This window comes from Pygoscelis adeliae, unplaced genomic scaffold, assembly GCF_000699105.1.
Source record: "Pygoscelis adeliae isolate BGI_AS28 unplaced genomic scaffold, ASM69910v1 Scaffold404, whole genome shotgun sequence".
Taxonomy (NCBI): Eukaryota; Metazoa; Chordata; class Aves; order Sphenisciformes; family Spheniscidae; genus Pygoscelis; species Pygoscelis adeliae.
This window is the reverse complement of record NW_008824598.1, coordinates 859,493-881,866: the sequence shown is the minus strand read 5'-3', so window position 1 is coordinate 881,866 and position 22,374 is coordinate 859,493. Positions and strand designations below refer to the sequence as shown.

General features: G+C 36.2%; 1 protein-coding gene across 1 annotated transcript in view; it reads right to left on the bottom strand.

Annotated features, from left to right (window-relative positions):
- The window catches only part of ARHGEF3 (Rho guanine nucleotide exchange factor (GEF) 3), a 31,088-nt gene that overhangs the window by 3,943 nt on the left and 4,771 nt on the right, over positions 1 to 22,374 (bottom strand). The window contains exons 2-8 of the mRNA XM_009322319.1: positions 15,310 to 15,384; positions 7,700 to 7,873; positions 5,846 to 5,908; positions 5,426 to 5,522; positions 5,249 to 5,325; positions 3,468 to 3,725; positions 377 to 547 (exon numbers count right to left, since the gene is read on the bottom strand). Of these exons, the coding sequence (XP_009320594.1) occupies positions 377 to 547; positions 3,468 to 3,725; positions 5,249 to 5,325; positions 5,426 to 5,522; positions 5,846 to 5,908; positions 7,700 to 7,873; positions 15,310 to 15,384 (915 nt within the window). The remainder of the gene's footprint in view (positions 1 to 376; positions 548 to 3,467; positions 3,726 to 5,248; positions 5,326 to 5,425; positions 5,523 to 5,845; positions 5,909 to 7,699; positions 7,874 to 15,309; positions 15,385 to 22,374) is intronic.

The window sequence follows — 22,374 nt, the reverse complement described above, 5'->3', positions numbered from 1 at the left end:
TTTGACAGATTTAAAATTTGTTACTATATTTTGTGTGTCTTTATAGACATTACTATCATGTCTCTGAGACCAGAAATATGTTTCTTACTTGCTTTTTTCCCCTGCAAGTTTTATTGAAATTTATCAGATTTACAATTTAGCCAGGATATTGTTAGGTCCCCTTAAGAGACAGAGACACACATAAGCTTATTATCTCCATATACAGATACTTGACTGCTAACAAAAGAGATGAGTGTTATATGTAATAGTAAATATTTATCAACTTCCTACATGAGAGAGGGTAATGTTTCTGTATATATACTCACAGCTCTTTTAGCTGTCATACAAAATGAAAATATATTTAAAAGCTATTTATGAAAAAATATTTATTCCTTACCACTCCCCTGTTGTTCTTCAGTTCACCATGACAACATACAACACGTGAATTGTCAATCAATGAATCCCTTTGGCCTTCTTCAAGATAAATAAGTCTTTCTTTGTAATACTGGCATTCAGATTCACCAGTCTTTATGTTGATTTCGGCCACTATGCCCTGAATTATATTTATCTACAGAAAAACAATGAAAACATGAACTTTAATTAGACGGTCCAATATTCAGAGCTATCTCCTAAGAATTTGAACTGTCACTACAAGAAAATACATTTTAATTTACAGTATATTTTTCATTAATTTTTTGCAGACCGGTATAAGAGTATTAATATTAGCAACAGAATTAAGCAGACTACAGTGTACAAAGACACTTTTTACATTGTTTCTAACAATGGCTTAAAAATCTGATATTTATCTCTTTATAGCAAACCTAAATAGGCAAATTTAAGATAAATAGAAGTAAGAAATATAATCAGAGATGTATTTTGGTCAGCTAAAATGTGCCAATAAATGACACAGGACAAATAATCTGCCTTAAAAATATTTATTTAAAATAGATTATAATTCTCTGAAAACTGCTGCATCGTATCAGAGAACAAGAAACAGAAGAACTATCAAGATCCTTATCCTGCAAAATATGCAAGTAGCCCAAAACACAAAATTCTCAACTTTTGTTCATTATGAAAGTTACCCTCTAGAAATAAGGTAAATTAATTTTATTTTACAATTCCACTACTTACGTATACCTACAATTTTACAATTAAAAGTAATAATTATCTTGCCTTTTTAATTTAAAAGACTTTAAAAAGAAAGTTTTGCCTTTTCTATAAAAATACGCTCCCTATCTTGAACTTCCTTATACTATGCAGCCTTTAAGGACCTTGAGATCAATTTATCCGAAACATAAAATACGGCTCCTTAATTGGGCACGTGGATGTGAAGTTCTGCTGATTTTAGTCAACTGTAATAGTGACATAGGTTGCTTAGACCAATCCAATTCGTCTGTTAAATAACTGGAGGTGCAGCAGGGGAATGGGTTGAGACATACATGCCCAAACAGATAATTCAACAATCTACTGATCCCAGGAGATTTATCAGGGATCAGCTTGGCCCAGTGTGCTTATAGCAGATTGCCAGACAGAAAGACAAATGTACTTCATAAGCCTAAAACAGTGTTAAGAGCCAACCACATAGAGTAATTTCTGTTTCTTAATTTACCTTGGCAAATACGCAATTTATGAAATACATCACTTCAAAGATAAACAATGTTCTGCTGAAGCAGAATACCACAAAGCTATATAAGCCTATTGAAATATCAAGAAAAAAATCCTAATTATATTTTATTAAACAATTACCAAATACAAGTACTGGAAGAAAGCATTTAAAATATTTTTTAAAAGATATTACCAGACATTATGTAGAAAAGCAAACCTTAGAAATACACAGAAGAATTCTTTGAGATATTTATCATTTTTTGTTTGAGTTTGAAAGAATATGCACAAGGGGAAAATGTACCTTATAGATTACATCTGAATGCGAGTATCCAAGCTTTGAATTTAAACCACAGTTGTCCAATTTTACAACAGAGAAGTTGAACTGGGCAAGGGATTTGGGGAAGGAATAGCAGAACAGTAGTGGTCAGGTACATGTATTTTGAAACATGCACTTTCCAAAAAAAGAAGGGCTGCCATTTTTCAGCCAAGAAATACTAAAATGTACAAAATATTAATGTCTAGGCAAATAGTTAGTTTTGTCCTCAAAATATTAATGAAATTTACTTATATTTAAATACTATTCAAAAGCAGTAGGATACTGATGATATTTATTTATTCATTAATTTAGAAGTGTGTCTCAAACAAATCCACTACAGTAAACTCAGGTACTCCCAGATACACATTTGCATGTGTGCACGTATTATGGGATTTTAATACATACATCTACACACACACATATATATGGGAAAGAACAGAAACCTTAGAAACCTTTCAAAATATCTGAATCAGGTCCCTTTCTATTAATAAGAAGTTTTAAAGCCTCGGATTTTGTGCTGGTTTTGGCTGGGATAGAGTTAGTTTTCTTCATAGCAGCTGGTATAAGGCTCTGTGTTGGATTTGTGCTGAAAGCAGTGTTGGTGACACAGGGAGGTTTTAGTTACTGCTGAGCAGTGCTGACACAGAGTCAAGGCCTCTTCTGCTTCTCACCCCACCCCACCAGCGAGCAAGCTGGGGGTGCACAAGAAGTTTGGGGGGGGACACAGCCGGGACAGCCGACCCCAACTGACCAAAGGGATATCCCACACCATAGGATGTCATGCTCAGCAATAAAAGCTGGGGGAAGAAGAAGGAGGGGGGGGACGTTTGGAGCGATGGCGTTTGTCTTCCCACATAACTGTTACGTGTGATGGAGCCCTGCTTTCCTGGGGATGGCTGAACACCTGCCTGCTGATGGGAAGCAGTGAATGAATTCCTTGTCTTGCTTTGCTTGTGTGCGCAGCTTTTCCTCTACCTGTTAAACTATTATCTCAACCCATGAATTTTCTCACTTTTACTCTTCTGATTCTCTCCCCCATCTGGCTGCAGGGGGAGAGAGTGAGCAGCTGGGTGGTGCTTAGTTGCCGGCTGGGGTTAAACCACGACAGATTTATCCCTCTGGTTTTACTTCAGAAAGTGCAACACTATTCTAAATAAAAAATGGAATAAGGCAAATTTCAGCAACATTCCCACAGATGATAATTAATCTAGATTCAGAGGTTATGTAAGGTCTCAAGCCAGGGAATAAAACCTGAAAAGAAATGTCCACGTTACCCAACTTAATTAGAATGGAAAATGACATTGAAAGGTAAATACAAAGTGAACAAGGATCAGACAAGAGCTGTGGAAAACACCTTCCCCCCCCCCCCCCCTTTTTTTTTTTTAGTATCACTTTGCTACTGAAATCGGATTTAATTGGGGGAACAGGGCTAGATATTTCATGTATTAGTTTCAGCTGTTTGTGTAAGTATTAACATTCCCATATTTTATGTAGTGTCCCTTAATTCATTAATAAGCTAAAAGTGCTATAATCTCCTGAAAAAAACCCAAACGCAACAGTAACTCACAGCTTCTTCAAGGTGCTGCTGATCTGGATGATCATTTGGTGTGTGTCTCAAAATCTCTCTGAGTAGTAATGGGTATTTAACCAAACGGCTTCTTGGGATGTCAAGGAAATTCCAAAGGTCCAGTTTGCGACTAAAAGGAGACTCTAAGCAGCGCTGTAGGAAATCTTGCACTCTGTGGTCTTGTTTCTTGTGATCCAATAAAGCTTTGGCTGCTACTTGATTGCTGCAGTAGCTATCATAGGAGTTCAGGCATGGAAGCTGAGGAAAGGAATAAATTATTCTGCAGCTGAAACAAAGCACAGTTTGCTATATAGAAAGTTTCAAGTGATTCAGGGTGTTAGAACTCATGCTGAGAATCTTTTTTCTGGAGATTTATCCACAATTTATTGATAATACCATTTCCAACAAATATAAGGTTTACAAGGGTCCTCTGACCACCTTGTTCATCATTTAAATCATTTAGAAGCACTAGCTCATCTCTCGGTTCCTAGAGATCTCCAATATTATTCCAAAGCATTAAAAATACCCGTAAGTTAAGACTGAGCACTACTTAATGCAAACAATAGTTGAACATAGAAGTCTGATTTTAATTGTGAATGGAAACAAAAGCCTAGGAGTGAGTACTCCCAGACCTGGCCTTTTTTAGATAAGCAAACTTCCATAGTCAAACTTCTATATTGCCCTCAAGAACCCTGACCAAACTAAGTTGACAGAACTGTGCCTTAAATCTGAAAAAAACTAGCTTGTATGTTGATTAGAACAATATATCCATTTACAAAAACTGCTATATTAACACCCAATTATATGTAAACTCTTCAACAAAGGAAATTAAGTTCAGACATATTTGGACCAAGAGGAGTTCACTGGTGTTCAAACACACCAGAAAATAAATCTATTTAAAATTACTTTATGCAAAGAAAAACAGAGATAATTTTTGACACTTACAAGCTTATAATTAACTATTTGCATTATATACTAGTAGTAATCATGTTTCTCATGTTTACAGTAGACTACTGTCTCACACAGAGCTGCTAAATATGTTATTACCTAATCCCTTAAAAGTTTCAAACACTTTTTTTCCTGCTCAATTTCATTACTTACATATACTTACAAGTAACCTTTTCACATATCTAAATCCTTTTAAAAATAGCTCTTTTTTAATATAATGAGCAATTTTATCAACAAAACTAACAAAAGCTATTTTCAGTGTTAATGTTGTTGGATACTAGTGAAAGTGAACTTACCAACTTTTTCTTTTGTGGGGCAGCAATAGCATCTCTCATGTATCCCCATCTGCCTTATTTAACAAACTTTTCGAAAATTATTATCTTTGACAGCACTAACAACTGCCTGTTACCTTGACTGGAACAGACTGACATTCAAAAATAACTGCAGGGTGCCATTACACAATCTGACTGTTCAAGCTTCATTTCCCTAGGAAACCAGAATACAAATGGGGGCACATTCTTAAATGATCTACATCAGACAAACTCTAGTCTGACTCTTGATTTTTATTTGAAGCATATTAAATACTGCTTGTCTCCTGAATAGCAAGAGCTTTAGAAATTACATCCTAGTCTAAATCTTTTCATGGAAAATCCCTGAAAGGAGAAAACATTCCATTATGTCTCTCAATAGTTGCCTTACCTTTTAAAAATGCTTTGAGAATATATTTTTTGACATGTTATGCTAGATATGGAAAGGCAATTGTCTGATAAATGTAAAAACTATGCTGCAGCTCCAAACTAAAGTCCCAAGATTGATTAAAAACTCTGCCTTACCCAACCCACAAGGATATGGCCAACATGTTCTGTTGATCCATCAGGTTTCCTGACTTCTTGAAGTCGCCTAAGAAGATCTGATCATGATTTAAAAAAAAGAGAAACTTCACTTAATGAACCAGATGACTATAAATCTATGCGCTATAGTAACGCAGACAAAGACTATTTGAGTTTTACCTTCGTGTAGAGGAATTAGAGAGTCCAACGTTCCAAAAATTTGATTCAACTCTTGCTCTGTCATTATGGAAAGTTTAAGCATTGGGTCATGATAAGCCTGAAAAGAAAAAAGGAAGCTCTGTAATTAATGTATAATTGGTAGTTGAAAAATTAGTGATAGCATTTGAAGCTCCCTATAAGTAAAAACAGAGCAATTGCTGAGAGTATTTTAAACTTTCATAAGCATATCTTAAGCTATCCATTTCATATGTTAAAAAAATTAAAGCAGCACATTTAGTTGTTTCAGAAAGAATGGGAAAATAGAAATATGCTTTTTTCCCACTCTTACTGTCTTAGCAATTATAAAAAGCAAGGATTATTTTAAAAGTGATATGAACCAATGAATACTGCTTGTTGTATTTTGTTTTTTTAAAAACAGACCTTTTTTGCTAACTTCAGGTCTTCTATCAAGTCTTCTTCTCCCTGGGAAAGTTCAAAGATAGCCTGTAAAAAGAGACACAAACATTATAAAATATCTTTCTTTAAGCTGTTCTCAACTTGTTGAGTTGATGTTATATTCTGAACAGTTGTCTTAATACCACGTAGCAGAATTTGTCTGCTAAGTCTAACAGCAGAAATAAAATAAGGCTTTATTCCATAGCTACAGAATCATGCGCAGTATTTTTAAAAACACAGCTGTATCGGATTGCTCATAAAATGCTTATTTGAAGTACCCACAGAATTGATTTTTTTTTTTTTTTCCCCCCAAATGGATGTGTTTCCAGATGGGGGAGCTATCTTCAGTGTGATATTTTGACTCAACTATATCTTAACCGTTTATACAACTTCTGCATAGAGTTTGTTGCATTCCATTTTTTACGCATGCAGTGGTAAAAGTTCTAGGTAGTCTAGGAAGTAAAAGACAGACCTTCTTTAAAACATTTCTTTAGTAGTGAGCGCTTTTATTTTGGTACCGGTTCTTTTTTTTTTTGTTATGAAGGCAGAGCTCTACTTAACTGTCTGCTGATATTAGTTACTTCTCTTGAAGCAGATTTGAGACTTTAAAACTGACGGCTTAAAAATAACCACCACCCTAATACACTGGCTTATCAAAATACCATTGTATCTACTTATTGCATGATTTCATTCTAAACTGGGGTACAGTAAAAGTTAACATCATTTTGGTCAGTTAGAATTACTAACTTTACAGTCAAGGCTTTCAATCTGCATAAATCATGGAAGCACATCCTCAGCTAGTGCAGATTCTCCTAGTTTTGTAATATGCATACATGGAAGGCTTGCCATAGTATGAGTTAACTGACAGTGCCTGCCCGGAAGTGCTTCAGATATTCTGTTGAGGCATGCAGTATAAGAACCAATATAAAGCAGAACCCTCATGCAAAACTTCCTGGAATACAGCTCATTTATTTGGGCTCCATGAAGGGTCCTGGCTTCTGTCCCAAGACAGTAATGACTGGTATGCTATGCAAACAGTTTCTACAGTTTATTTTTCAATATGCTGCCTTTGAAGTTCTCAAACTAAAAAGTTATTTCCAATGAATTCTTGTACAATGTTAAAATCTGCACAAGAAATGCTTGGTATTACTGTTATTTGATTTATGACTCAGTCCCTGAAGTATTCTCAGAGATACTGTTATAAACTTTGTTTATACTGCTAGAAATTTCTGTAGAAAAGATTCTTGATTCCACAGGAGCTCTGTCATTGGCTGTAACATGAACTATTTAGAATTTGTCATGCACAACACATTAAAACCACTGACGTACTCCTTTTTTGCATTGAAAGATACATCTTTTGATTAACATTTCATCTTTCTAGCACTGAAAACTTCCTCAAAGACACTCTTTTCCAACACGGAAAACGATTGTGCACTTCTGTGTGTATGTATCACTTGATGAATAGCTGTTCCTGAAATAGCATGCTCATCTATCATTACTAGAACAACAAAATGAAACATCAAAATATCAACCATCACTACAGAAACTGTCATACAGAACATGTATGACACACATGCAGCCAATCACAGTACTATATATCTTAGTAACTTCACATTTATTAAGGAAATACGATGAGCTGATTTTAAAAAAAGAATACATTCATCTAATATAGCTTGAATTAGAAAGACTAGGGATGGAATTCTGCTTCAGTGGAGGTGGTGATGTTCTGTTTAATTTCAGGAAGCTTCAAGTGCTATCCTAATGCCTACTAGCATTCCTCAACCCCATGCTTTAAAGATGACTTTTGAACATTAAATTTGTAGTAAAAAAAAATTATACCTCTTGACGCTTGATTTCTTTAGATGTAAGCATGTGACTGACGCAAACATCAAAGGTCTCACTCCATAGTTTGCTGTCTCTCCGCTTTGTGTTATATTTCGGGGGCATATTTCGAGACCATGGTCGTGGACTGAGCAGATCTGGGCGACTGTCACTACGGAAACTGATAGAACGCTAGAAATATATAGAAGAATAGTTTTTATTGTTAGAACAGTTTCAAATTACACATTTTTTTCCCTAAAGGATTTATATACATAGTTCAGTGTAACAAACAAATATTATCTAATTATTTTTTACTGTGACTTAATAGCAATGTTTAGTACTGGGAAGAGAAATAATTTTAATACATCTTTTTGGAAGGCCAATACTTCCATTCCTGCAGTGAACTATGTCCGTGTCCTGTTCTTAACATGTTTAAAACTATACAGTGCATTCATATACCATGCAACAAGAATGAATACAGGGATAATGGCAGAATGATCCAACACACTGAACTAATAAAACTGATCAAATACAAAGTTTCAATTCAGTAAACAGACAGGAATTATTCAAGCATTCCACATATCTGCCTCATTAGATCTCTAATACTTAAAAATTTAGAATTAATGCAAATTTTAGAGACAAAACTAGTATGAATACTTTTTTGGTTCATTTTGAAAGAAATATTCAATTGTTACACAAACTCTGGAAAGCTAGAACAGCAAAATCTGGTAGATAAACTCATCTTGCGTATCAACTGAAAGTCATCAGAATTGTTAGGTTTTGTTTATTTTTGGGGGTGGGATTATTCAAAGATGCCTGTACTGAGAAACAATAGGTCCTACCTCGAGGATATCAGATGAAAAGGTGCATTACATCAAACACATATTAATGGTTTAGGAAAAAAATGTTTTCTCAGTTGGGCAGAAAGAGGGGTTTGGGGTTTTTTTGTAAACTGTCAGAATAATGAAAGATTTGGTTGGTATAATCATTCCAGGTATGTCCATAAGCAGGAGTAAATAATTAGTGCTATAATGCTCTAACTGACCAAACTGGTTTTGTAGCCATATGTTTGGGTTAATACCTAGACTGTAGTCTTCATTGTACTAGCCTGATTACCTTATATAAACAATGCACGCCTTGCGACTATGCCCTTGAAGAAGAACTGAAAGACTGATAAAAGGGGAACATCCTGCCCTAGAAGGTGCTGGAGGCTAGATGATTGCCAAAGAAACAAGAATTCAGCAAAAACTGCAGTAACTAGGGGAAAGGTAAAGGCAGGGGGAGATCGCAACCACCAACTCAATTTAAGACTGGAAAGACTTGTCCCCACACACCTGCAAGGAGCACGTGTGCTAATGTACATGGCAAGCGAGGCTAATTTGAACATAACTAACCAATGAGCATGAATTTAGGCCGGTCTTTGCTAATCATGTAACAAGATAAATATACCGTAGTTCTTTTGTGTGGTGTGCTAGCTGTGTGGAATTGCCACCTAGCACCGATCTTTGCACAAACATGAGATAAATAAATATCTTGGCTCTGTGTGTAAGATTGGCTTATTGCACACCGGGTACCAGACCCCACTTGTGGAACAACAGTTTTGATACATGGAGAAACCCTTTCAACTGGTAACATCCTGCCTCTTCAGATGTTCTATGTGTAGATGAGGCGCTTAGGGACATGGTTTAGTGGACATGGTGGTGTTGGGTCGACGGTTGGACTCGATGATCTTAGAGGTCTTTTCCAACCTTAATGATTCTATGATTCTATGTTTAATGAGGTCAAGAAACTAATTCACATAGGAAGGTGTGAAATGGATATCTGACTGAAAAGAGAAAAACAATCACATTATCTTTAAGGAAAAGGTATGTCAATATTCAGATTTTAATGTTTATGACAAGCAACAAGCCAGATTCTTTTCACACCACTTGCTCCTACTTATTTCTTAGCATTTGAAGAAATGTGTTAAACAATCAGTGCTAGCAGATAGCAAATTGTGAAATACCAATATTGTGTTCTACTATTGTAGAATCTTTATTAGTATTTCTGGAGCCTCTAAACTCTGATGGTGTGTACCAACACCTCTGTATCTATTATGTGGTCTGGTCTTAAACCTCAATAAAAACAAGTCCAATTTTAAGTGAGACTTGAGAGTTCTATTTGCCTGCAGACTTTTAGAAAGAGTTCAGGCTCAGATGGATACTTTATTCTCTCACTGTCCTATTTTGAAAAGATTCCTTTCTTGCTTCCTTAAAATTAGAGGCTTCTTTTTGAGGTCCTACCTCTGAAATGGCTCAAGTATTTCAGATTGTTGAAATACTCTACATTTTTGTTGTTATTTGAAACCTCCCTTACATAACACAATTGTCTTTCAATTGCCTTGGGTAGGAATATTTAAAACAAAATAAATTCTCTTCATTTCCAGGTTGAAAGCAACATACACGAAGTACAACATTTGAAATTCTCCTCTGAAGATAAAAGTCCATGAAATGCAAACAGTGCCTATAAATACATCTTTATAATATTAGAAGACCTATTATATAAATAAAAACTGTGCCTTTTAACAGAAGCCATTTTGAGCCCTACTTGGAATCGACAAAACCCCTAAAAATAAACACACACACACATATACCAACCTTCCAAAACTTTGCAAGTCAGGTGCTAGTCTTCCTTCAAGAGTTAAGAAGATAAAGAAACACACGTGAAATTACATGCTTAATTTACGCTTGTAATAATGATGAATTATGGAACCCATTATTTTCACATGCAAATGGAAAAATTAGAGAAAAGAGGCAGGTGTGTTGAAACCACAAATCACCAACCATGAGAATGCAGCCAAGCAGAACAGTTGTCATTCCATGACCCAAGGTGGAATGCCCCCTTTCCATGCATTCCCATATGCATCCTCCAGTATATAGCTCCTTTGTTTGTGGTGGTGTTTTCTTAAAGGAATGTTTTATGTTGAATGAAGAAAGTACTTATAATGAACAGCACCAGACGGACTGATTTTTAAAGTAAATGCCTTGATCTTGAAACCTTTTAACAAAAACTCATATATCATGTTATAAAATGGCATGCACCTGTAACAGCAAACTGAAATGACATACAGTGTTTTGAGTAAAGTAAGCTTTCACATCCACTGATAGTAATGTTTCTTTATGCCGCATGAGAATGCTTGATACTATTCTCTACAGCCTTATACTGTCCTTCATTGGGCTGAAGGGGCACAAAAAGACTAAGAGACTCAAAAGGAAACGAAACTCCCCAAAATCCTGCTTGTTTGCTTAGCATCTTTGCTACCTGGACACAGTAAATATAAATTTAATTGATTTCTCTCATACATCAGCCTTTTAATTAACCATACAAAGTGTACCTTGCTTAAGGAACATTGGATTGAGGGTATTTATTAGTGGAAAGGGAAAGAAATGTTTTGAGGTGTTATTTCACAATAAGGACAAATTTCACTTCAAAAGCAAGTGGTTTCTTTGCCTGGCATGTTTCCTTCTTTCATACACTAAACACAGCAAAGGCAAAACCACTGACTGACTTATCCTGGTACACTGAAATCTAGGGAATCACATACTTCAGTGTGGAATCCAAGCTTATTTTAACATATTATCTTCTCTTTGCATACATGTTGCAGAAATTGGCTTGCAAAGCTATGAAGAGACAAACTAACACATCACCAGGGAAATACTATTAATTTATACTTTGTTCCTTGAGAGTGAAGCATACTTGAATCATCAATGCTGTAACAGACAACAGAAATGACATGTAAACCTGATATATAAGCCTAACTAAAGAAATCCCCAAATAAGCAATAAATTTCAATAAAACTATCTGATAGTTTAAGATAAACGTACAACATCAGTTTAACCATCTCAGTTCTACTACTTTACCCATTTTTTTTTTTTGCAAATAAACAGACCCATTTCAGTTTAGTGGAATACAGCCCTAAACTGAAGTTCTACCAGAAATTTTTAAAAACAAGTTTAATTGTACTCTGACGGTACCTTTGGTTGGTACTTGCCACGAAGGGGGGTGTGTGTGTGTGTTGTGTTTTAAAAAAAAAATCAGTCATGTGATAGAATGCCATGAAGGAATTGTAGGAATGTCAAAACAGCATTTCTACATCTCCAGTCTTTTAAAAATACTTTCCTAGTTTCTGGCTTCCTTAAAAAACATGTCGAGCATACTGGTTAAAAATTATGCCTATCTGGGATTATTAAAATTTTCATGTAATTCCAAAAACTAAAGGAGCTGGGGAGGAATCCAGCCACAACCCCCGATTTTGTTTACTGTATATATCTGACTGCAATAGCTTTCACTGGCCATTACAGGATTGTTACTATGAAGGGTCTATGTGTTACTGATGTTAATTCATGCAATTAACAAACCTTAATTTCAGCTGCAGTAAAGCAAACAGCTTCATGTACTGGGAAAAGGGCACTACAGATCAAAGTCCTAGCATTCAGAACCAATGTTAAAAAGAATTTTCTCCTTAAGGATTTTTAGAAGTTTCCTGTGTCCTAAGATAGATAAAAATAATTTGGACTCCCTACTTAAATTCAAGACACTGATGAAAACTGAAGTTGCAGAGGAAGCTATCCAGACTTTCAATTTCTTTCTTCAGCATTAGCTGGAGTTCTTTTTCAGATCCCATTTTCAGCTTTTAAGCCGAACAGCACAGCTGTGAATAAGACCAAGCAGAAACAAGCAGATCATCATAATCATTAGTCTAGTTTGATGCAGACTGAAAATACAGCTATGAAATAAAGTCGTTTTTCAGGTGGATAAACAAATAAGAATACCTGCTTAGCATTTGATATCCTGCAGACATACAGACAGACTCTGTCAGAGATGAAGCATTATATTAGTTAAGTTAGTCTACAGTGCTCTGTGTGACAGAAACAGTGACTACAAATAATAATAAAAAAAAAAACAGAAAGAAAGCTGGAAAGACTTTTTGTGCTTTGTTACTTGGAATTCTTGCGGAAAAGTATTGACAGTAATGTGGAAAATTGTAATAAAGTTAAAACAAGATTAAAAAAATCAAATACCTCTATAATCAATAAAATATGCAAAACATGAAAAGTTGCTAAGAACGTATCTTAAAAGACACTACACAGATCTCAGACACAGGGGTGTTTCTCTTCAACCTGCATGCAGAAAGTCCATTAATATAAAGTGGAAGTTACATGTACAGAGGTAAGAAAAATTATGCACAATAAACTTTTTTTTTCCCCTCTTACATGTATCTTCCATTCAGAAAGAATATATAAGAAGGTTTGTTTGAAATGCCATAAAGGAAACTCGGAATTTTCCAATTCCTTTTATTGATGCTGTTGGAGTGGTCTTTTTGGATGGATGTTCTGTTGGCTTTGTTTTGTTTTCTTCCGGGGAAGAAGTTGTTTGTTTTAGGTGTTGTGGTGATGACAGTAGTTTTCTTCATTTTACAGACACAGAACATCTAGCAGCAATGCAAGAAGAAACACGGGTTTTGACTGAAATAACTTAACAATAAAGACACATAAAAGTTCATCCAGCAAGAAAAATAAACACTTTTTTCTTTTTACAGGTATTACACCATGAAAAAAACTCCTGCTCTATACTGTTCCACAAGGCAGAATGACAGCCAAGTCAATACGTGATAAAGTGAAAAAGGTATACATGCTTCCCAGAACGTTTCTAAATAATTCCAAATGGGGCATTTGAGCACAAGAAGAAGATCAGTCTGTTTTTTCCCCTCCATTCTATTGTTGCTGACAAAATCAGATAGAAGTCAATTTACAGCCAGCCATGAAGGCAGTTTTGAGAGACATCACCAGCACTCATCACTTGGAAGTGGATTCAGACCTAAGATTTGGAGAACATACAGGTTGATTTCTCATCGCAGCTCCTTCAAACACATAGTTACTTAGAGGAGATGGTATGAATAACATCACTGTTTAATCTGCTTAGAAGCAGACAGTTAATTAAAATATATTCTTATCATCAGTATGAACAGAGCAAGACAGAAATGCTTGCAACAGTAGGACTTGCAACAAAGCCACTGTTTTCTCTCCTATTTTTGTCAAAATTCACCCTGAAACGCATTTATGTAGCTCTCATCTCGAGAAGCTGCTACTACATCCATGAAAGGATCGTTTGTTTCGGACAGTCTAAATCAAACTTCATTAAATACAATATTGTACTGGACAGGCATTCACTATAGAACGATAGCCTAGGTACTTAAATGAGGACAACAGCTGTCTAAGACTGTGAAAAGGGAAGCGCTGTGCTCAGAAGCAGTTTAGCCAAAAATTAATTCACTTTCCACACTCCTCACAACTGGAACTAATGTAGTCCTTTCAGAGCTGGGCCAATTTTTTCCTGGAGGCAGACTATGGAGGAGATTTATACACCCCAGGGAATACAGGCATCTCTGCTCTAGTCACGCTATAACACACCTTCTGGATCAAACCCAGACTGAGGGGAGTTCAGCCATTTTGCCTCTCCTCCAACCCACACGTGGCTTTTGTATGCAGACGTCTGTACTTTCAAAATCATAGGAACTGAACACAGGAAAACCAATGTTAAAGAAACCCTGTAATATCTGTTTTCTAGATAACTACCACTACAGAAAAATGGAGTTCTTTCCCATGACTTTTTATTTATTTGTCATAAGACTTCTAGCTCTAAGGTTTTATTTCTTTCCTCCTTGAGATTAACAGATAACTTCAGTAATGCTCCAATTAAGCTAATTTTGATTAAGTAACATTTTTAATATATTCAAGATATTTTTATATTTCCTCTCATCAAAGAAATCAAGCTTGTTAAATAATTTTCTTTAGATCTTATACATGCCTTCTCACATAAACTGTTTTAAAGAGGAAACGGTCTGGCTTTCTAGGCCAGACCCACAGCAGTATTGCAGCTCCCAGCTGTTTGCCACTCATGATAACCATTAGGAGTTGAGCACCCAAACGTTTTGCAGTTTCTAGGTCTGAAGGCACAAATACTTTATAAATTAAAGTTCCATTAGTCTCCAAATATGTTAAATATTACGCATCTAATCTATAACATAGAAATTGCAACTACAAAATTATTTAATTTCTAAACTGCATTTAAAATTTGCTTGCCCTTATTATTTTCATCATCAGCTTCAGAAAATGACTTTTTTCCAATTGTTCACTAACTTTTGTTTAGGCAAGGTCAAAGTTCACTACACAGAAGGAAATTTAGCAGTCCTACATGACTAACTATACCAAAAATAACATTTTCAAAGAAACCAACCAAAATTAATAGAAAGTGTCATGGAAAATTCTGTTCATCAAATTTAAAAAGCAATTGTAATCCTTTAGTATAACAACTTTTATATGCTACAGGTGCAATAGTGTTCTTCCTGGTAATTAAAAAACAGCAATTATCTGGACAGAGAAATGTTTTTTTGAGGTGAGAGTTCTGAGTTTTTAAGCTGAGTGACTCCGTAGTCCTAAGTTGCCTAAACCTGTTTGGCACATTACAATGGTGTGTGTGCGCATATGTGCAATTCACATTCCCATGCTAACCCTAGAAGAAATTGTGAATATGTACGCATTCCCTTTTAGCAATGCAGTTTAACGCAGCAGTGCATTTACTGTGATTACCTGAAGTGTCTGGCTGATTTTTTTTGCTAGTGATGTAACTCTGGAAAGTGGCTTGACCCGTTTGTTACTGGGCTCCTGTAGTAGGGGGAGGAGGACAAGGGAAAGGAAAAAAAAAGGGGGGAGTGTGAGCATAATCAGGTAAACATTACTACCAGTTTTGCCAATTTTCCTAAGAAAGCATTTGTAAAAAGCAAGTTTGTAAACCTGGTATATAATTAGGGTAGTAAATAAACAACAGCAGTTTTAAACACTGACAATGACAGATTACTCTTGGCTGGTACATACAGATCCTGGAAACAGCTGAAAAATGTAATGATGGAGAAGTTGGCATGGCTGGGAGCAGGGGAAGGGAGAAAGGTAAATAAAGACAAAATCATTTCATTACATTAACTCATTCTTCAAAGAGAAGTTTTCAGCAGTACTCTGCAGCTAATGCATGTTATGATAATCTTGTCATTGAAAGGAATACTTTCAAATAAAAACAATGCCATTTGTTTCTTTGCCTCTGGCACTGTCAGAATGTGACTCTATTCAGTTAAACATATTTTATTCCAGAAAACATAATTTACACAGAAATCTCTAACCGTAATTGTCCTTTGAGTGCATGTTCCCATGGAAATACTTATATATACAGGCAAACACATTACTAACATGTTTACATGTATTTAATTTTCACGTAAAATAGAAAGGAAAATTAAATAAAAATCTACCATAAAGCATTCAATTAAATGTTTTTCTTTTCATATATACTTTTAACAGTGCTTATAGTAGTACGTAGCCACTTCAATATAAAATGCCAGTTGTCCTGCAGGTTTAAAAAAAGTTAACAGAAATCGTAACACAAGAAAAAAGTGATTATAAATACATAAAAATAAAAGTTACCCTTGGCTTCCTAACCTCCATCTGACATTTAATGGATCTTGAACATTACATGCAAAAGGCAACTTTTGACAGAAAAAGAGCCAAACCTTCCAAGTGAAGTTAAAAAACCCATCCAACATCATATTTCAAGGATGTCCTAAAGCATCTTTCTTTTTCAGCCATGCTTATAAAGTTTGTGTAGGCTTGCTATGCCTCCAATTTCCGAGACATAGCTTTAAGAAAATGAAGCATGCCCATTATCCTTTTGTTCAGAAATCCAAATCCTTCTGGCAATAATGCAGATTTGTTATCCCGATACCAAAAAATAATAAATCTCAGCAGCGATGATCATCATCTGTATTACTGGTAAGAAAAATTCTCTTCCATTAGTACAGCAACAGAAGAAAGGTGAGAAGCAGCTACATATTTAATTTACTTCTCAGCAGGCAGACCTGGAAATCCATAAATGCCGGCTGAGATGAGGGACAAAGTATTTAACCCTCTAGCAAAAATAACATATTCTATCACACATGAAACCTGGCATTAAAGAATTTTAGCAGCCTAAATCAAGTTACATCCTTATCTTCACCGTTGCACTGCTATTCATATTCCTTCCTTTTCAGCAACCATGTCTTTGACACAGGTTTTTGAAGGAGTGTTGTTTTTTTTTTTTACGTCATTGCAGCACCACTAGCATACTTATCTACAGCATCGCCACCCCCACCCCCCTCCCCCCAAAAAAGAAGAGAAATCTTTGAGATTCCACTGTAATTCTTCTCCAACTGGTGGCTCAGCCATCAGCTGTTTCTTTTTTATGATTATTCAGAATGCCAGTCCTGGCACACAAATAATACCCCATGGCAGAGCCTGTTTGTTATGAATCATGCTGCACTGCAGTGAAAGGACGTGAAGTCCCAGAGTTGGGCAGTGCTATGCCAGCAGCACAGCTTTTGCTAGCAGCTCTACCTTAGCAGCAAAGGCTGCTTAGGCATAAATATCACACCCTGAAAGCAAAATCTGGAAATCAAGACTGTATGGACTTTACAGAAGACAGGGGGATTAGGTTTAATAGAAAAGCCTTCTCCTTCTGTACTGCTGTATCCTTTCTATTATCTTACAACTTTGCTGTTATGTAGATGTTCTTCGGTCAAAAGACAAAACTCATGCAAAAAAGCACAAATTTGATCCATACAACATCATAGCCGTATCTTGCTTGAAAGTTAAATGCACCCTGTAGTCTTATAGACCTTTTTCACACAAATTGTGATCTATTCACAATTTTGCACAGTCTTTCAGTCTTAACTTAAAACTAAGTCCAGAAGCCCTTGGATAATATTCTGAGGTGTCTACTGGCAGCAAACGAAATCACAAAAGAAGTAAATCTGTATTTCACTGCATCTCTGCAGTATTTCATTTGAGTGTGTTGCAAAAAATTTGAATGAAACTTCCTGAGTAGTGTTTAAAACTAAGTAAGGAACAGCACGTCAGTCTATCCTTATTTGAGTACTTCCAAATACTGTGTGTGTTATTGCAGCTGAAGTTTATTAATTACTACTCAAAGCCTGCAGGCTAAGCACTCAGATCAGGACCTGATTTGCTCTGCCGTGTGGGGCACATAAACCTCAGGCAGCTGTGAAAATTGATGCACAGCATCAAATAACCTTGGCGAAAATCAGCCTGAGTAAAAGAATGGAAATCACCTTCTTTCTCTTGGACAGTGACAGGAGGTGAAAAAAAGAAGTATGATTTCCCGTTCTTCATGTCAGACAGCCCAAAGGCTCTCTGAAACCTGTGCTGTCTCCTAGCCAAGGATGCTTAGAGTTCCAGGGGGCACAAAGTAGAGTTTCAGCCACCATCAAAAAACATTAAGCTCTTCTAGAGCTTCTTGCTGTAAGCCACCAGAGGTCAGCACTTCTCCCAGTAGTCAAAGGAAAGTTAAGATAATGGGTTGTGAAGGTATGCCTGCAGAGGTCCTACTCCTTCTGTCTCCACTTCCCATTTTGTCTTCCTCATGTGGTGTCTCACATTCTGATCTCACACTGAAAAATCGGATCAGAATTCAAAACAGCTAAAATATGTAGTTCAAATTAGGAATTTGATCTTACTAAAAGACATGAGCATTATTACAGGATTCTCTCCAATAGAATTATTTAAGATAATGAATCAGTAATTTCAGAAGTCTAAGACTTTACACCTTTACCAATTAGGACTGAAAGTAAATCTTGTTAATCAGAAGTTCTTAATTACAGTGAAAGCTTTCTGAATACTTGTAATGTGATTTTCACCCCACATTAGAAACAGCCTGTTAGGTTAAGATAGCCAGCTGGAAGTGAAAACTAACCAAACCTTAGTGTTCCAGGTGTCATCTCCCTCAGAGAAGTCTAACAAGAGCAATGAGCACTGAGTCACCCCCTCCATTGTGGACTAATAAAGTTTGTACAGGTAAGGCTTTGACTGTGCAATGAAAATATAGCACTACGGAGCAATTCTGAAACTGTAAGATAGTAATACTGAAACTTAGACATTCGATCACAGTATTTCTGTTGCACGGTCTACATCCATTCCACCTCTACCTCCTCTTTCATCAATACCCTCATTCTCAAGCTGTGTTGCCTCTCCAAACCGGCACCACAGAGAAGCTGAACGAACTACTGAGGCCAATGATCTGGACAGGGAAAAAATCCACAGTCAAGTGCCTTAAAAAGTAAGTTCTAAACAGATGGTTGTTTTTCTCACCAAGGGCTCTGTTCTTCGCAACCAACAGATCAAATGGAAAAAGGAGAGTGTGTGAGCTGTTCTGCTTCACCCAGAGATACTGACCAGAATCTGCACTTGCACATTAGTCCAATAAGATCAGGGAGCTGCATTCCAGATGCTGCTTCCCAAGCCTCTTCAATTTTTTTATTTTTTTTTAAAGAATAAACTGCTTGCGGTTAGGAATTCCTAGTACATGTGTTCATTATTTTACTAATTTGTCTCTGAAAAATCTCTGGTTTTCCAGTTAACCAGGGGTCCCGCAATCATAAAATCTTTTGGGGTATGAATCTAAGCGCATGGGAATGGAGAAATAAGCGATTCCAGTGCCCATCCATCATGAAGAGGCTCCAGTAAGGACATATTGTCCAGCTAGAATGAACATCAGATTCCAGGTCTGCACCTCTGAGTGTGCTCAGAAGACTCAGAGCTACCCAAAGTCATTCACTCCTCCTTCCCTCCTGCTCCCCCTCTCAATTCAGGGAACTTCGAAGCAGACAGGATCGAGAGATGGGATTTAGTGGCTGGATCCACTTGCAACAACCATCACCTGTCCAGCCTGGGAACTGGGCCAAGTTATGAAACAAAAATTTCAGGAGTTACAATGTTTTGCCTGACCTTTTAAATTGTTATTATTGGTATTAAAAAATAATTTCAGAGTTTTGAAATAAAACAAAATGTTAGACTGTGTTTCCAGAGTCACAAAGACTTGCCAAAACAATACGGGAAGTTAAGTTAGAAAACAAAAAATCCAGACTACAGTTTGGCAGAGTTTCCAAAATGTGGAGCTGGTATATGTGAACAAGTAATGTTAATCTGACAGGGCTTTAAATTTGATATAAGGCTAAATAAAGCTGAGGGAAACATGAGTGCAGCAACTTCAAAGGCTGAACAGTCAAGTGAAGTCAAATTAATACCTGACTAGGCTAGAACAAAGAGCAGATGGCTTTTGGAGGGAGCTGTATATTTGAACTCAAGATGACTTTGGTAATATTTGAATTCAGAGAGCAAAAAATTAAAGATGGAAATACCGTGTACATATGCAGCCTCAAAAAGAACTCTTGAAACTGTGAACAAACTGATAAAACAAGTAAATCTCTGTCCAAAATCTGGATGGTTCTGGAAACCATACAGTGGTCATTTCAAACAACTACTATGTCCTTCTGAGAGAGTGTATTTTTATAATGTATTTTTCTGGGGAATTTGTAGGAAGAAAGATTAGAGTAATCACAATGGCATAATCACTGATTATCACCGATTTAAGATAGGAAACTATCAGATAAGAAGTGACAAAGATGCCATGCCTCACCATTCTTCTAATTTGGCATGAAGGCCACAGTGCTCTAGATTGCTTCTTCATTGTAATTTATTCTGTAGAACCTATATATATGTACAATTGTATTTCTAGTATCTTCTACATATTAAACTCTAACCTAATGGTTTAGACTACTGAGTAAGAAAGGAAAGCTCCAGCTTTTAATGTATAACTCTCCAAAAATCAGCATTCTGCTGGTGGACAGCTGGGAAATGCGTACAGCAAGCAGCTTCAGCTATAGTGCTACCAGGATGCCATACTCTTCTGAGTAACTTCTGCCAACTACCTCTTCAGTAAAATTTAAGTCTTTTTGCCTTGCATAACTGAATGAGGTGTTGCTTTTTAAAACTGCGATATGGTCATTTCAAAATGACAACATCTTGGCACAAAGATAACTTTTGTATCATTATTTTTGGCTCTAATATGCATGGATTACCATTTAAATGCCTGAATCTTAGCATACAGCACCCACTCCTGGGGCAAGCTAAGCATTCAACAACCACGGAAGCACGTTAAAGCAGAAGATCCTTTGAAGAATTAGGCACTTACATTAGTCACAATGTACTGACAGCTAAGTTGATGCTATTTTTATTTCTTCATTAGCGAAACCGGCACCTAATAATTGGATATATTGTATCCAACAAGACACTACACAGACAAGAAAAGCTTCTAGGGGGCTATTTAGGGGAAGAAGCTAACATTTCTCGTGCTCTTCATCCAGAAAATAAAACAATTCTTTTACTAGTATATGTAAAGAATGCAATTTTCCTAAAGTTTAAGCAGAGTGTCAGTGTGAGTTAAATCCATTTAATAATATCGATTAGTTTTCTCTACATTGTCATTCAACAAGGCCACCCACAGCTTAATTATCACACTTTGATGGATAAATTACTCTAGCAAAAGATTGGTTTTAATTTTCTAACAAACAGAAGGAAAGGAAACAAAAAGAACTAGGCCAGGTTCCCTTTATATTACCCACAGAACAGTAGAACCAATGACCTGGATAACACATACTGAAGAGCACAGAGTAGTAGTCAAGGTGTCATATAAAAGGTCTTCATTTGCTTCAGCACCTCACTTCAAAATTCTTTCAGTCTATGCTCCCGACCGGCTTAGCCACTGATCTCCTCCCAGTGAACAGTAAAAGCAAACATATGTTCACTGCTGGTATGATTGTTTTTCCACCTGACTCTCCCATCTCTTATCAGCAACTTCAACAACAGTCTTCATGTTGGAGAACTGGTGCTGAATTTGACAAACAAGGGAAAATATTTCCCTGAGGGGTCATTACACTTGTGTCTTCAGCCCACGTGCAGCACTACTGTAACCACGGTGTGTTGATTTTTCTGATTGTATTTAAAAACAAACTCAACAAAAGGAACTTACAGATATTTTTAAGGCAACCCAGAAAATAAGTGCTACATGAAAACTGGTACAGGAAATTAGCATTTTAGAGTATTAGAATTTACCCCGTTTACCTTCAAAGGCAAACTAATCCATAGTTTGGATTACTATGGAAACTCTCAATCCATATACAAAACTGCTGAAATTGGCAGTGCTTGTTAAAAACATCCTGGAGTTCAACAAGTTCCGAGATAATTATTTACTGTAGTAATTCTGGATTTGGGGTTGCTAACTTTCTTGACATTTTATAAAAAATATGCTGGCATTTTTTGTCCTCTTTTGATATACTTTCTATTTGTGAACCAAGACAAACAGATACCCAAAGCATTCATTCTGTGCTATGGGAGCATTCATTAGTGCAAAATGTTTTAACTTAAATTAGTCAAGAGAGTTAACAGTGTAACAAATGGAAGACACTATAAATTGAAACAGTACAGTAACCTTTGTTTCAAACATAATTCACAAGCAGTGCCAGCAAACTAGAACAGAACCACTCTATTTCAGACTTCATGTAACTGGCTAAATTTCCATACTCCTGTACTTTAAAGGTTATTAGTTTTTAGTCAACTTTATAAGGGTAAGTCAACATTTGTCATGGCAGGAAGCCCAACATTATTATTTTTATTAGTCTGCTACTAGTTAAATTGGCCTAAGATTAAACAGTTCTAATAAATGCCCCCAAAACTTGGGAGTTTAATAAAAAAACACATTCAAGCTCTGTTCCACAGGAT